Below are 14,758 nucleotides of genomic sequence, written 5' to 3'. Positions count from 1 at the left end.
CAGCACTGCTACAACTCAAGCACTGAGAAAATCAGTGAGGGCTGAGCTAGCACAGCAGGCAGGGATGTGCAACCCACAAAAGGACACCACATCATTACCCATTGAGGGTAGATGCATCTCACCCAATATTACAGCCTGAAGCACGAAGAAGTTGGCAGCCTCCCTCAGGTTTTGGAGTGCTGTGAGTGGCTCTTGCCAGCTCTTGGGTGTGCAGCCTTGCACGTCTGGTGCCTTGGATGCACTCACTGAAATCAATGCTGTATTATCTTGCTTCTCCCATATGCCCTGCAAATGCCTACTTCCCAACAAGCACAGGAGAAGCAACACTGGGTGAAGGAGTTGCAGACAAAGGCAGCAAGATGTTCAGAATGAAGGTGCAGATCAAGATAGAGAAACCAGGAGGAAGACAAGGGGTTAAAGTTGCTAAGCAGATCCTTCCCAGGAACAAAGGGGTAAATACTGGGAACCATTGGTGCAGTGAAGCAGCCCTCACCAAGCAGCAGGCACTGTGAGTGAAGGGAGCAATGTGTGGCTGAGGTTAAAAGCATCCACTGACTAGCACCAGGGAAAGAGAATTTGCTGTTCATCATCAGGTCATAGAGGGCTAACTTTCAATTTTGTGATTTGTTCAAGCAGGGACTCAGTGCTAAAGGTGGCTACAGTGCAGGAGGGGGCCTGTGAGACCAGACAGACTCAAAGGATGACACATCTGTAGAAATCCAAGCTACGTATCAGCTGCAAGGAAGAGAGGAATAGTGTGAATCTGTTTGGCCCTAGATGGGAAAGGAAGGACACGTACTTCAGCCTCCCTGTAGAGAACTGTCTGGGCAGGCTGCCCTGTCCCCAGCGGTCAGCATGCATCAGTACGGTTCCCTGATAAACAGCAGCAGGAAGCACGTCTTCAGGACTTAAGAAAAAGAGGCAAACAGGCAGAGCAATAAGGGAAGAAAGAAAACTGACAGAGAAAGAAAATTGTTCGCTCTGGCAAGGCCTACAGGAAGGTCACACTGGTGGGGCTGACCTCCTCGTCCTGCCCTTACTGCAACAAGGAAACGAAACATTTGTGCCAACTGTTCTCTGGATGCAGACTGCCACAGTCACCTGCACCAAGCAGCCCCTGCAGTTGCAGGCATGAGTCAGTAACCACTGGGTTGAGCACAGACCCAGTGAGGTTCCCTTTGAAGATAGCAGGACACAACGTGGCACAAGCCACATACAGAAAGAGAAGAAATGGCCTGCAAAGCCCAAATACTAACATACTGCCAGTCGAAAAAAGACCCAGAGCTGTGGGTTTGGGGACTTCCCTTGCAACATGGAAAACTCGTAAGAGATTGCAGTCAGTTGGTTGTGCCCAAGGAGCATTCAAGAGAAGGGCTACATCCTTGAAACCCAAGTAAAAGGAATAACTCTACCTTTGACAGTGATCTGGGCTGTTGCTTCGATCATGCCGAGGGAAGAGATGGCCACACAGGTGTAGTTGGCGGACTGCATGATGTTGTTCAGCTCCAGCACGTTCCTGCCGACGGGCATCTCATCCTCTTTGGTCAGCTCCTCCACACCAGCCATCCACTTCACGTAGGGCATCGGGGCACCTACTGCCACGCACGTGAGGTTCACGCTCCCTCCAGGCATCACCTCGTGGTTGCTCGGAGGGATTGAGAATCGAGGAGCAACACGCCGCACTGAAACAAGGAGGAGACAGCTAGTAGGGTATGGAACCAGCAGAGAGCACTCAGTTGCAATGCAGGGGCACACAAGGGGGACTCACTAAGCAAAACACAAGTTTTGCCTGTCTATCCCTCAGGACAGATAAAACCAAGTGCAAAAGCTGCTTTTTGCATTGTGTATGCTTTGTTCTCCTTCCTCAGCCACTGGTGTCTTATTAGAACTCGTTATGGGATGGCTCAGTCCATTCTCTCCACACATGGCATTCTTAAATCATATCACTAATGTGAAACATTCCTCCATTTAAATTACGTCCCTCTAATTAGAGAGCAAGCACAAATGCCAGTCACACACTCTCTCTGTGCAGGACCCACCAAAGCTCTGCAGAATGGCATGACCTGCTCCATTTATTAGCTCTAGAGTAAAGCAACCTGTCCCAAACCTTATCCCCAGGGTTTGAGCAGGGGCAGCAGAAGGGCTTCTTTCTGAATTAGCACGTGTGCTGCTAAATAAAATATAATTCCTTTCAAAATGTAACGCAGGTTCTACTTTGGCTCAGAAAAAAAGTCACCAGAGCTGCATGACATTGTCAGGGTCTGAACAGATCACCTTGCTGGGCAGGAGAGAACTAATCCTGACAGATGTGAGTTCATATCCATTTTGACAGAAGGGAGCTGGGCTGGCAGAACCATCCCAACCTCTGTGGCAGTGCTTTGGGAGATGTATTCCTCCTTATTTCACTGCACAGCTTCTCTTCATATCCATCCCTTTCTAGGTATTTCATTGGTATTTCATTCAAGACTTATTTGTAAGCAACTCTCAGCTACAATAAAGCTCTAAAGCTGCCTGCCATATGCATTCCGGTCAGGAAAATGACACTGAGAAATGAGGCCCCTTCTTCAGGGTTAGTGTTATGGGGCTATTTAAGCAAAGGCAGAGAAACCACAGTGCTTGGTAAATCTTTTGTCTCCTCTGTGCAAGCTCACTTCAGTCTGTAGTTTAAAAAGGGAAACTGCTCCTACGTGTCCTGCCCAGCACCATGCTCTGCTCTAGCCTCCGCCACCAAATGGTGGTCCTGAGGGAGGGCTGCTGCCTGCTGGGCCAGCTCTGGAGGGGCCTTTCCATGCTGTTCTGCTCCTCCAGTGAGGTCAGCTGAGTGCTGGTGGAAGACAGATGTGGGGCAGTGCACTGCTGGCCCCAGGGGCTCAGCTCTGCTGGCTCAGGCCCATCATTTCTCTGTGGATGAGGAGGCTGCTGCCAGCCTGGCGAGCCGTGGAGGACGCTGTGCCACTTGCCGAGCTGACTGTCCCCAGATCTAACCTCACTAGTTCTCCCTTTGATGATTCATCCCCAAACCAACAGGCTTGCAGAAATAGACTGAAGATGAAACCCCCACACTAGTACGAACAACAGTGCTGAAACTTCGTGATAGATTAGACAATGCTGTCAACATTTTGTGTGTACTATACATCGTCTCGGTGACAAAACAGGGCTCATTAGCTCCTTCCCAGCCAAGAGAAGGATACTTGCTTTTCTTGTCGTATTGTTTTTTTAATGTCTAAATCCAAAGTCTTGCTGGTTGTTTCTTTTAATCAATTATTAAATCTGAAATCAATGGCTACATGAGTGATCGCCAGTGAGGCGTTACCTGACTGACGGGGCAGCGCTCCCCAAACGAGACAGAACTGAAAGCATACTCAGGCGCTACCCAGTCATGAGAATACAGAGTTAACCTGATGGACATGGCAATGGTTTAACATGATGGCGTGTACGTCCAACCAAAGCATCCCAGCACTGTTCGTTAAGAGTCAGCTCTCATTTTCCAATGAACATGGCGTCGAATTATTCCAGCTGTTCAAATTCCATCCCCATCCAAGGACCACAACCACCTCCTCCCCCTCCCCCCGTGCTGTATGAACACACAAAAAAGAGCAGACTTTGAGGACAAAGCCAGAGGTACACACAGGCTGCTCATGCACATGCACCAGGCAAGCAGGCGCCGGAGGCCACAGGAGTCAGAGAGAAAGCAGCACTACAGATATGCAGGAACAGCACACAGTAACTCACGTGCAGAGGTCAGAGGACTGGAGGTCATGCAGGAAGGCTAGAGGCCAACTTACACCAGCAGGTTTTATCTCCCATCCCTGTGAGACCAAAGGCAGCACACCCCACATGGGCTCTCAGAACCCTCCTGGGGACACGTTGAGTCCCATCAGTGCAATGTCCTCCTGTACTATCAGGAATGTGTCCAGAGGAAGGGACAGGCTCTGCTGGCCTCCCATCCTCACAGCAGGATGAATGGCAGCTCCTTATCCCAGCCAGTGCGGAGGGAGAGGGGATATGCTGTCAGTTAGCAATAGTGAGAGCTGGCAGATCTCACACAGCAGCTTGCAGAGCACCATCAACACATTCCTCTGGCGCAAGCCAGTGCTTTAAGTCTCTTGCTTTTCTAGCACAGGAGTCTGGTAATAATTTAAATTAGTAAAACCCCTCAAACGGCGGCGTTCTTCACAATTTCTGTCCAATTTACAAGTCAAATCAATGGGCAAGCAAAGCCCATGATGCCGCCTTAAAGGCTGCTGGAAATTCTGTTCTTCTTCATTTATTGCTGCAACAAAATTTCCCTTTTAATTAAAATTTTCTTGACAAGAATTTACAATTCTATTTTTTCATCTTCTTTTTGGATCAGGATCTGAGGAGGAGGATTGGAGGCTTTGCAAGAACAGCACAGGGAAAATTACTGTGAATATTAGAACAATTTCAATGGACAATAGCATAACTCAGAGGTTTGGTTAAACCAGCAGACTGTCAAAACTGTGATTCGTTGTCATTCACCTCAAGCACAGGCGGTGTGAGGGCTGCGTGTTGCCGCACTGTGCAGGCAGTGCTCCCAGGGAAGCAAAGTGGAACCCCGAGTGGTGAGCAGCGCTGTGCAACCCGAGTCGGTGCCCAGATCCCAAAGGACAGGGAGGAAGGATGGCAAGGAGATGGGGTCCTGCTCTCTGGGGGCAGTGCAGTGGGGATGGAGGGCAGCAGGCAACACATCGGCCACAAAGGTTGAGACTGAGAACTGTTAATAATTCAGCATGCATTGACATGCACACTCCTTGCCTTGAGAGCAAAGAGCACCAATCGATTGCCCGGCTCCTTTCACCATGGGAGCGGCTGCTTCCTAAGATCTCAGGTTCACTTTGAGGGTGACGTTACCCCCCAAGGGAGCCAGGAACCCCCTCCCTGCTGCTGTCTGCAAGGAGCAGAGGCTCTGAGCTCTGCACACAAGTGCTCAAAGCTCTCAGGCTGGTGCTGTCAGTCCCTCTGGCATGCTGAGACACTGCTGGCATACAGCAAGGAAACACAGCAGCACCAGGAAGGCATGCCCATGCTTCTCAAACAGCATGATGCTGCTAAGAAAAGGGAAACCAAGCTGCTTCTCCCTGCTGGCTGTCTTGGCCACAGTGGAGCTGAGCAAATGACAGTACTAATACCCCTGACTCTGGCTTGCAGAAATGCATGGCACTCATGTTCCCTCCCCTCTGCTCCTCCTCTGCCCCAAGGTGAATCCACCTGAGGTCTGCTCTAAAAGAGGGCTGGGCAAGTAAGATGATGCATGGTGTACAGCACTCTCAGCCCAGCCACGCTTCCACCTTGCCCCAAACTCCTGCTCTCTCCAGCACCGCCTCCTCCAAGTTGGGAAGGAATGAATTTAGGAGATATCCTCAACCACAATCATAAGTCTCCACGGTTTACTCATCTGTAGACACCTTTCATCTCTTCCTAGTGCCATCATTTTAAGGAAGGACTTCAAATGGAAAGGCGGTTGTTGGTGTCTCACAATCTATTGACAGAATCAACAGCAGGAGAGGAAAAATTGGAACCAGAAAAAATGCATTTACAGTCTAATCTTGTGCTCAAACAATGCTGTACTATTTATGCTCCCAATGCATCCTTGAGTGCTGACATTTTATAGACAATTTCCAAAACAGGGCCTTGCCATTTTTGGATTATATTTCAGCTATAACTTTTAGGTCTAATTATTTGCGCTGACAACCACATATAAAAGAGGATATATCATTACAGTGGTGCAGCACTGGAGACACATCAGCATTCAGCATACTGACATACTAATAGCAAAGTAAGGGAGAGCGAGATTGTGGAGCTGTGCAATTTGCATTCACTCTCCGAAATTTCTCTGATGAAAATAACACAACATTAAGGAGGAGAATAAGAGAAAGGATCCACTGTATCAAGATAAAATAACTCGTTAATAAATAACCTCGTAGCACTCACAGAGCAATAATTAAATGCATGGGTGAGCAGTACACAGTTTTAAGTAAAGCTGAAAAAACATAAGATGTAATTATCAGTGCTAAACAAATTATAAGTATGGCAAATCCCATTGGAATATTTAGAAACTAATTTCTGGTTTCACACCAAATATTTGCATACCTGGCTATTTTTGATGGGGTGGGAAGGAGGGATCGACACGAGGAATGGGAAATTACCTGTTCCTGCTGGCTTATATCCATTCTCGGCTGCCTCCCCTCCACTGAAGCATGCGGTCAAACCACTCAGTGCCCTGTCAGAGGTTTGTTCTCCAGAGGCACCTGCGCCATCACAGCGGTGCTCCAAACACACTGAAATCTGGGAGGCTTTAGGCTTTGGTTTCAGTTTCCTCCCTTTTCCTCCTTGCTCTCATTTTCCATCGCTGTATTAGGCCCAGGTCATTTTATCCTCCGTGAAATCTGTTTTTAGTTGGTAAACAACAAGGGCCCTGTGTCTCCGTATGATCTAAATGAGAGCACGTTCCAGGCAGAGTGAAGGCAGCGTAGTGGAACAACTGCTATGACAACTCGTTAAAACTTGTTCCAGTGATGATTATGAGATCAACTCACACAGCTGCCTGATGGCACATGTGAGGGGAGCAAGGGTGTCCCACTCTGCTACCCAGGAACAGCCCCGGGACACGTGGCCATCTGAGCATCTCTCTCCTCCAGCACATGTGGATGGACCCACATGGCACCTCGGTGAGGAAGATATCTCTTGAGCTCCTCTACAGGCCACCAAGGGCCTCCCTGGACCATCCCAGAATGACTGAGGCCACTCCTGAATTCCCTGCTCTCCTGCCAGCAAAAGCAAGACACAACCTCAGGGACAAGAAGAGAGGAAACGCTGCCCTGGCATCACTCACATAGAGGACCCTTGGCCAACAGGACAAGCAGGAGGGCTGCTGGAGAAGCAGGTCCTTCTCCAGCTGAGGCTGAAAGCAAGTTTTACTCCCTCTGAGAAAGTCAAAACTATTAAAGCCACATGAAGAACTGAGGGACCCGCTCATCCTAACAGCTTGTAGAGGGCTGGAGCTACTCTGACCCTGCTTCCAAAGTCTGCTCTTGATCTCTGGCCAGAAAGCAGCAGCAGTTTAGAGGTATTAGGTGGGCACCTAGCAGAGGTACTGGGTTACAGATGGACACCACATACAGCAGCATGCACTTACTCCCATCCTACCTTTGAAAAAAACCATCCTGGCTACTATTTGCATGGAAAACGTATTCTATGCATTTTAAAACTCAAGCAACAAAGACATGCAAGCAACGTATCAATGCCATCGCCAGAGTCACAGCAAACAGTAAGCAGATTTCATCGGGCACACTGTGGCCGTGCCTGGAAGGGAGCCAGAGTCTGCAGGGCCCCCTCCCATTTTGGGGATGGCTCTCCTCTCCCTACTGGAAAAGTCCCATCTGACGTGGCGTACTGTAGATGGATAAGAAGTGAAAAGGACCAACCTTCTCGCTGATCTGAGAGATGAAAGTTTGTTTTGTTTGATGGCAGAGTGCGATGAAGATGAGGAGGGAATAAAAAAAGACAAGGAAAAACACAGAGAGTAAAAACAGGCCAAGCTTCATCTGTCCGCACACCACTGAAACGACAAGACAAGACTACAGAGGTCAGCCATGACTTCCCACCGTGCTCACAGGTCGCTCCGTGCTGGGACAGGAGCGAGCCACTCTCACTGCTCTGGCCCAGAGCAGGGCTGGCCCCTGTGCCCCACTGCCAGCCCTGGGCAGAGGGACCCACACGTACTCACATGGAGGGAGCTTTGGGGCAGCCCCACGCTGGGCCAGGGGCTGGAAGCACAGACACGTGCAAAACACACACAGCAAAGGACTGCAGCCATCACACGGACAGACACGCTCCCACGCACCCACTCCGGCTACAAACGATGGCAAAGGCACTTTAAACCCATTGACCACACACTAGGAAAAGCATATGCACGTCGATCCGAATTTTATCAGATGTGAAAGAAAAGCTCCGAGTGGTGGATGGAAAATCTTCTATCATGAAAAGCTGCTCCCGCTCTCCAAACAAAGAGCTACACGTAGCAGAGAGATATTAGGCAAGGGATGGCCACATGCAGGCTCAGCTGGGCTCACTTTCGGGAGAGCCTCATTGGTACCCTTTGCTGCGAGTGAGAGACAGACAAGAAATCAGAAGGACAAAGACACCCAGAGAGAATTGAGCAGGTCCCAGTTTTTGTTCCTGCGGGAGAGACAGTAGAAGGTTAGTTGCATTTTCCTCATCGACAAAGGAGATCTTATTTCTTTAGCAGGAGTGACCTCACTCCAACTACGGATCTATGGCGTATCAGTTGTAATTGAACCCTCGCTGAGAGAATACAGAAGTGGATTTGATAGTTAAAGACTGCTTATGAGTCACATTTCTGATGGGGGAAGGAGGAGGTGGGGGGAAGAATCTGCTTTCCAGCAGAAATGCTGCAAATTAGAGAACAGCGTGTGGCATCATACAGTGCACAGGACAGTCAGCCATTTCCTGCGATTAGAGGACAAGATTTTAACCAACTGTGACACGGTACAGACCAGGCAACAAACTGCCAATAACAGCTACAAGCGTGGCCTGTGAAGTGCAACAGAGCTTGGAAAAGAACAGCAGAACACTTGTTTCAACTGCTTCAAACCAGGGGGACCAACCCGCTGTGCCCACACAACTGAAGGGTGAGAGGCTGGCCAAGGGCATGAGCCTGAGGAATGGTGCTCCAGCAGCCCTGGAGCAGGCAGCCCCACACAGAAGGGTGCCCATGCTGTGGGTGCTGCCCTGGGGAGCCCGGTGGGACAGCCCTGCTCAGCACACACGGCTCCAGCTTGCCCAGCATGTTGACACTTGAGCTTAGAGTTGGAAAGGCGAGGAGACACATGTGAAACACGCTAATTCAAACAGATTACTTTCCGGTCTGTCAAACTGGAACGGGTTTGGGGCCTGCTATTTGTCACTAATTGCCGGATTATCTCTTAATCTCTAATTATATTTGTGGCTTATGGGGAATAAAAGCCAGTAACGGGGCATTTTGGAGCAGCTGTATGGAGAGAGGAAACACCTGGGCAGAAAGTTTTCGCTCCATTCCCTTCACTTCATGCTTAAACAGCTGCTGCTTTATCTCAGATGAACATGATAAATGGCAAAATGAAAGTTTCGTTTCCTTACAGATCCCATTCACGTTCTGCCTTATCTTCAGTTCACCATCCATGTCACTCTTAAGCTAAGAGGCATGTTTTACCAACAGGCTGTTGTTTTTTTTTTTGTTGGTGGTGTTGTTTTCGTTCCCTTTCTTCCTTTCCCCTCCAAAAGAAAGGGCTCTCAGCAGTGACAGCAAGAGGCATCTGCCCCCAGATGGGCACGGTGGGGGGTTAAGGCTGGGGTTGCCCCCCAGCCCACCCTGCTCACTGCCCTGTTCTCACAAACCTGGGCTGCCTGGCTCATCATCTGACACACAGGTCTGTATGCGAGACAAATCAAGCGATGGCACAGCAGAAGTGCCAACAGTGGATGGCCAGCCCCAGAAGGTGAAAGCAGCACAGCAGCAAGGAGCGAGGCTGTGTCTGAGACCGTCTGCCAGTCCTGACTGTCAGGTGGCTCCAGAGTTCTGCAGACAGAAATCCCCATGCTGATTGCCTTTGGCTTTTACTGGGCTGCAGACACGCTCATCTTCTGCAGCAGCAGCAATACTCTAACCACAGCTGCTCGTTGCAGAAAGAATAAGCTTGGGCTTATGGGAAGCTTTGCTTTGTGAATTCTCGGGCATCAGCTCCCTGAAACAAGGCAGGGGCTGTGGCCAGGATGCGAATGCACAAGTTAGAGTTTAGACTGCTAGTCCATACAAAGGAACATGTTTCTAAAGCTTTTCAGGGGGAGAAACCAATACTTTCCTGAAAGCAACAAGAAAGTTCATTATCTCAATTGGCTCTGCAATTCTTCTGGGAACTGCCAGCATCTGCCCTGTGCTGAAATCCCTCTGGTGCTATGCAAGATGCTAATGTAAAGGCAAACCCAGCCACTCTGGAATCCAAAAGACATGGAGGTGAGCTAAAACCCAGAGGGGGATGAACCTGTTCCTGTGTATCACTAAAAGCACAACTTGCGTCTCAAGGACTCCACATAAATCAGATTTTTTTTACAGCTTTTAGAGGTCTAGAGGAACAAAAGGACAGATTGCCTTTTTTTACGCCAGATTAAATGAGAATAAGACAACCTCCCATTACACACAATAACAATGTGCTCCTGCCACAGTGATGAGTGTATTCCATTCCGGAGACAGACAGGATGCTCAGGTCGCCCAAACATCCCTTGCCATTCCGGGTGCACACACATTCACCATGAATTCAATTAAGCACAGAAAATCTCAGAGCACCAGAGATGGATTTCCTAACCCCCTGTGCAAGTGGATATGAAAGGGGAGGGGGTGGACATTGAGTCGGCACAGACATACAGACCTAATTGTTCCACAGATGTCTATGCAGGCCATGCAGCAAGGAGGGGGAAACAGGCTTCCAAATCCATTTCTGTATTGTGCTGTCAGGCACTGAGCCACCAGCCGGTCTTGTTCTGTTTTCCATAAAGGTCATTTTACAAATAATTAGGCTTGAGCCTTGCATTTCACTGTTAACCACCAAAAGACTGCAAGTAATAAAGATGTCAATGCCCAAAGTGCAGCTGCTATGACTGGTGAGAGCAGTAGCTTCAGCGAGGAGCAGCGCCTGGAGACAGAAGAGTTAAAAATACTGAGATCCCATGAAGAGGAGTGCACTTTCTTCATTGAGGGGTCACTGCTCTGTATCGCATGACTCTGTCATAGCATCACCTTGAGGTCAGGGTTTGCACAGAATATACACATGGAGATCACAGCCCTTCAGACCTGCTGCCCTTCCCAGTCACACGCCAACAGCTCAGGGGTGGTTGCTCTGTGACCTCTGGTGCAGACTGATTTGCCTTCTGATGGTGCAGGGCAGAGGCTGTCCGAAGCAGCAGTCTGGATCATCTGGGTGGAATCAGCCTGTCATTAGGTGTTCCCTCGCTGGTCCTGCTCTTCGCTGCTGGGCCCTGGAGTCCCAGCAGTGCCCCTCACTACTTGGGGACCGTCACCCATCCGAGGTGACAAGGCAGCTTAACAGAGCCCCAGAGTGGGGCTGGGAATAAACATGTTCTGTTACTCAGCCACTTCTCAGGCATCTCCAGCTCTGCTCTCACCACCATCCTCAGCTTTTATTCTTCCGGCAATACCCTCAAGCTTTGACTGCCGTTGCTATTTTAGCTGTTATAATATTACATAAGCACAAAATGTCCTTTTTGAAGGCTCCAAGTCTTGTTGCTCCAGGCCAATGTCAGTCATTCAGAATTATTATTATTTACACAAGGTCCCCTCTGCAGCAAACACTGCACAGCTGCAAGTGGCCATCTCAGTGAGCTCCCGGTGCAAAACCCCATGGAGGGCAGAGAACCGCTGCTGGGGACAGAGCTGCAGCCCTTGTTTCATGTTGGGTGACGGCTCCTCAGTGAGAACTGGAGAATCAAACTTCAGGCTCCTACACATTTCCCTGCTGCCATATGAAATACCAGCCTGGCCCTTCAAAATGCTGATTGAGAAAGCACAGATTTTTTTGCAGTAAAACCATTTCTATTTACGGCAATCTCATATACTGCTTTGTGATCTGGGGACAGAGGAGACACTTCAGTTTTAAATTGTCTTTTCTTTACAAGCAGCTGTGCAGCTGCCTTGCAGGCTGAAAAGCAGCACCTAGAAGTGAAAACTGGGCAGCAGCTTTACTGTTTAAATATGTGGTCACTATTCCTGTAATGACTATTCTAACAGCACTGACACAGCTCACTGCTGTATGCAAGGCTGGGGAACGCAGCTTGCAAACCCCACAGTGTTTTGTAAGGTTTTTCTTACACACAGTCCTTCAGCTCATCCCCTTCATTGAACAAACAATAGCACCACAGACAGAGAAAGCGAAGGGTGGAAAAAACCCTTTCATATAGGGAAAGAGATCCACAGAGGCCACTGCCTTCACAGGAATGTCACAGGGTTAGACTTTAAGCTGAAAACACTCCTCTTTGTGCAGATGTCCCTGAAGATGTAGGCAAATGAAGAGTGAAATGTATTCAGAAAAACCCAATGGCCCACGTGAATCGGTGGCATTATTCTTTACTCCCAGTGTGCACAATGAGATGACACTACCTTTTCTCCATGCTAGGCCCACTCTCCCTTCTACACTTAAATAAACTTCTTGCACATCTTGAATCAACTTCTAGGATTTCTGCTGCTAAATTAGACAGTAAGCTCTATGGATTAGAGGAATCATATCTTCCATATGTTTCTATTCCCTTCTCTTCTCCCCACAGCACCATCAGGTCCCAAATCTAATCACTGTTACGAGAGACTGTGGTACACACAGCCACGGACCACCTCTGGATTAGTTCTTCTCCGTAGTGGGAACAACACCCATGGCAAGCACACTTGTGCTGACAGGGCAGGCTGGAAAAACATCACTGACATTCCACAGATAGCCACCATGGCCTGGCAATACATGCTGTCCTTGGCTTTCCCTCTGTCCTTGCTTCTCCAATGTTTCCTGCTCCCTTGCATGCCCGGGGCTGTGGGGCAGCAGCAGGAAGGAGCCCACTCCCAGTGCTGCTCCCCATCCCCATCCCTGCTCTGCAGCAGCAGCAGATAGACCTGTCAGTCCAGAAACAGGCAGCTTCTGAGGGTTGCTTTCCAGCACACTTAGTAAGATGAAAATAATAGCTTCAAGGAAAATGCATCCATTTTCCTTTACAAATCCCTGGTGTGGAAATGTTTTAACTTTTAATGAAGTCCATCTGTGCAGAAGTGCTGGCTCTGAAGGATTCACAGAGACGAGGCACTGGTGTACCCGGCTCCTTCCTCCTCCTGTTCTTTCATTGATACAGGAAGCCCTGAGCAGTGCCTGGATGCTCCTTCTACACCACCAAAATCTTCCTTTGTTATTGTGAAAAGTATGATAAAGATGCTAATGTGCTTTTCAGCTCAGCACACCCACAAAGGATTACCTGGGAGGCTCGGAAAGGGGAGGACACGATCAAAAACACACAAACCCCAAGAGTCAAAGAGACAAACAAACATTTGAACTACTAAAAAAAAACAAGAGGCTGTAAAGGAGAGCTGGGTACGAGCGCTCCTGAGCATTACAGAGGGCGGAAATCAGTGCTGCTGCTCAGACCTGTGTCCAACTTCCTGGGTATTTGCCACAATGAGGTCAATCATTACGAAACCACCGTGTGGTGGTGGTGCAGCAGATGCACTCTATTTCCGCTGTAATTTAGCATTAATTAATGTCCTGTCTAGTAAAGTTGCAGGCACTTCCTAAAGGCTCTACTGGATGTCACCGATCCTTCTAATGACAATGCTGTAGGACTATCATAAGAGGAAAAGACATCAAGGATTCTTTATCCCAGATGCGAGGATGGAAGGCATTTCCATTTTTTCCTTTCTTGTTAAAGAAATAAAACACCCCGTTGGCTTGACTAACTTTTTGCAGTCATTAGCTATCACAGCAACAACAGGGTGTTTCTTTGTACATTAGCTATCATAAACTGCAAGCACAAGATGTAAGCATAAATACTACCCAGGCCCCAGCACACACAGAATTTCATGTGATAGTAATTTATGGGGTATCCTGTCTTAAATATACAGCAGAGCTTTATCAGGATCACACAGGCTAGAGACTGACATTGTAAAGATTATGTGCAATAAAAAAGCTTGTTCCAGAAATTTATGTGTAAGAAAATGGTGGTTAACAGCAAGGCATATGTCTAAGAACACACTTTCTTCAGTGAACGTCAGGATCCTCTCCCATTTGCCAACCACGCAAGGCCTGTGCCCAACCCAACCAGGACAGGTGAACGTTGATGAGCAGCGACTCAGGAGTAAGATTCATTACATCCCTCAGACTTACAGGACTCGCTTGCTAAATAAAGAGCATTCGTCAGTAAGAAATCAGAACATTGTAAGAGGTGTTTTTGTCTATCCCTTGAAGCTGCTGTGCCTATTTTCAGCCGTACCGCCCTAGGAAACAGAACACCAAGAATCTGAGCATGTCACAGGAAGCAAACCATCCCCAAATGCTGCAGCAGAGTGCTGGGTATCCACACAGACCTACGCAACAACAGCCAACATGGTAGACAGGATCCTTTCCCTCAGAGTGCCAAGGGACAATCCGGAATGAGTTTTAGCACAGCTTGCCTGAAAAATGAACTTGGAAGAATAGAGGGAGTTTAAAATCATCTGCAATTACATTGTGAGAGTGAAATGAATGATTCCACTGCACAGACACAGCTTCACCTTCTGAACATGTTTAACTGGATCCTTCAGTCTTCCAAAGACTCCCATAATCCAAATTAGGCTGCAAAATAGAAAAGCAGTCCCCCAGAACAAGCAAAGACAACAATGCCAGAAGCCACCCCTAGGAGCAAACACACATCATGTGAAGACTTAAGCACGCTCGTGTCCTCTTCCCATACTAACCAATGCAATGGTTATTGTATTGTAATTTCTTGCTTCAAAACAGAGAAAGGAAGAAATGAAGATGAGGCTTTATTAAACAGTTGATTTTCTGTGTGAAAACAAAATCCGTTTCTAACTTCCTAGCAAATAATGGTCGCATCCGCACAAGAACCTTCTTTCTCTCCTTGGGAAAATCCATAACCACACTTCGCAGGGGTTCCTAACCAGCAGCTCTGGTTACACAGAGCTTCATATGAAGCAGCA

The 14,758-nt window shown here is 48.3% G+C and overlaps 1 protein-coding gene across 33 annotated transcripts in view; it reads right to left on the bottom strand.

The window, feature by feature from the left end:
* PTPRF (protein tyrosine phosphatase receptor type F) overlaps positions 1 to 14,758 on the bottom strand; it is a 332,623-nt gene that overhangs the window by 61,003 nt on the left and 256,862 nt on the right. For all 33 annotated transcript variants that reach the window (XM_085512298.1, XM_085512304.1, XM_085512291.1 and 30 more), the window contains one exon: positions 1,413 to 1,682. In XM_085512298.1, the coding sequence (XP_085368424.1) occupies positions 1,413 to 1,682 (270 nt within the window). The remainder of the gene's footprint in view (positions 1 to 1,412; positions 1,683 to 14,758) is intronic.

This window comes from Coturnix japonica, chromosome 11 (assembly GCF_054131305.1).
Source record: "Coturnix japonica strain WE chromosome 11, WE-NBRP24, whole genome shotgun sequence".
In the NCBI taxonomy this organism is placed as follows: domain Eukaryota; kingdom Metazoa; phylum Chordata; class Aves; order Galliformes; family Phasianidae; genus Coturnix; species Coturnix japonica.
Note: the sequence above shows the minus strand (reverse complement) of the source record. Positions and strands in the feature narration are given on the sequence as shown.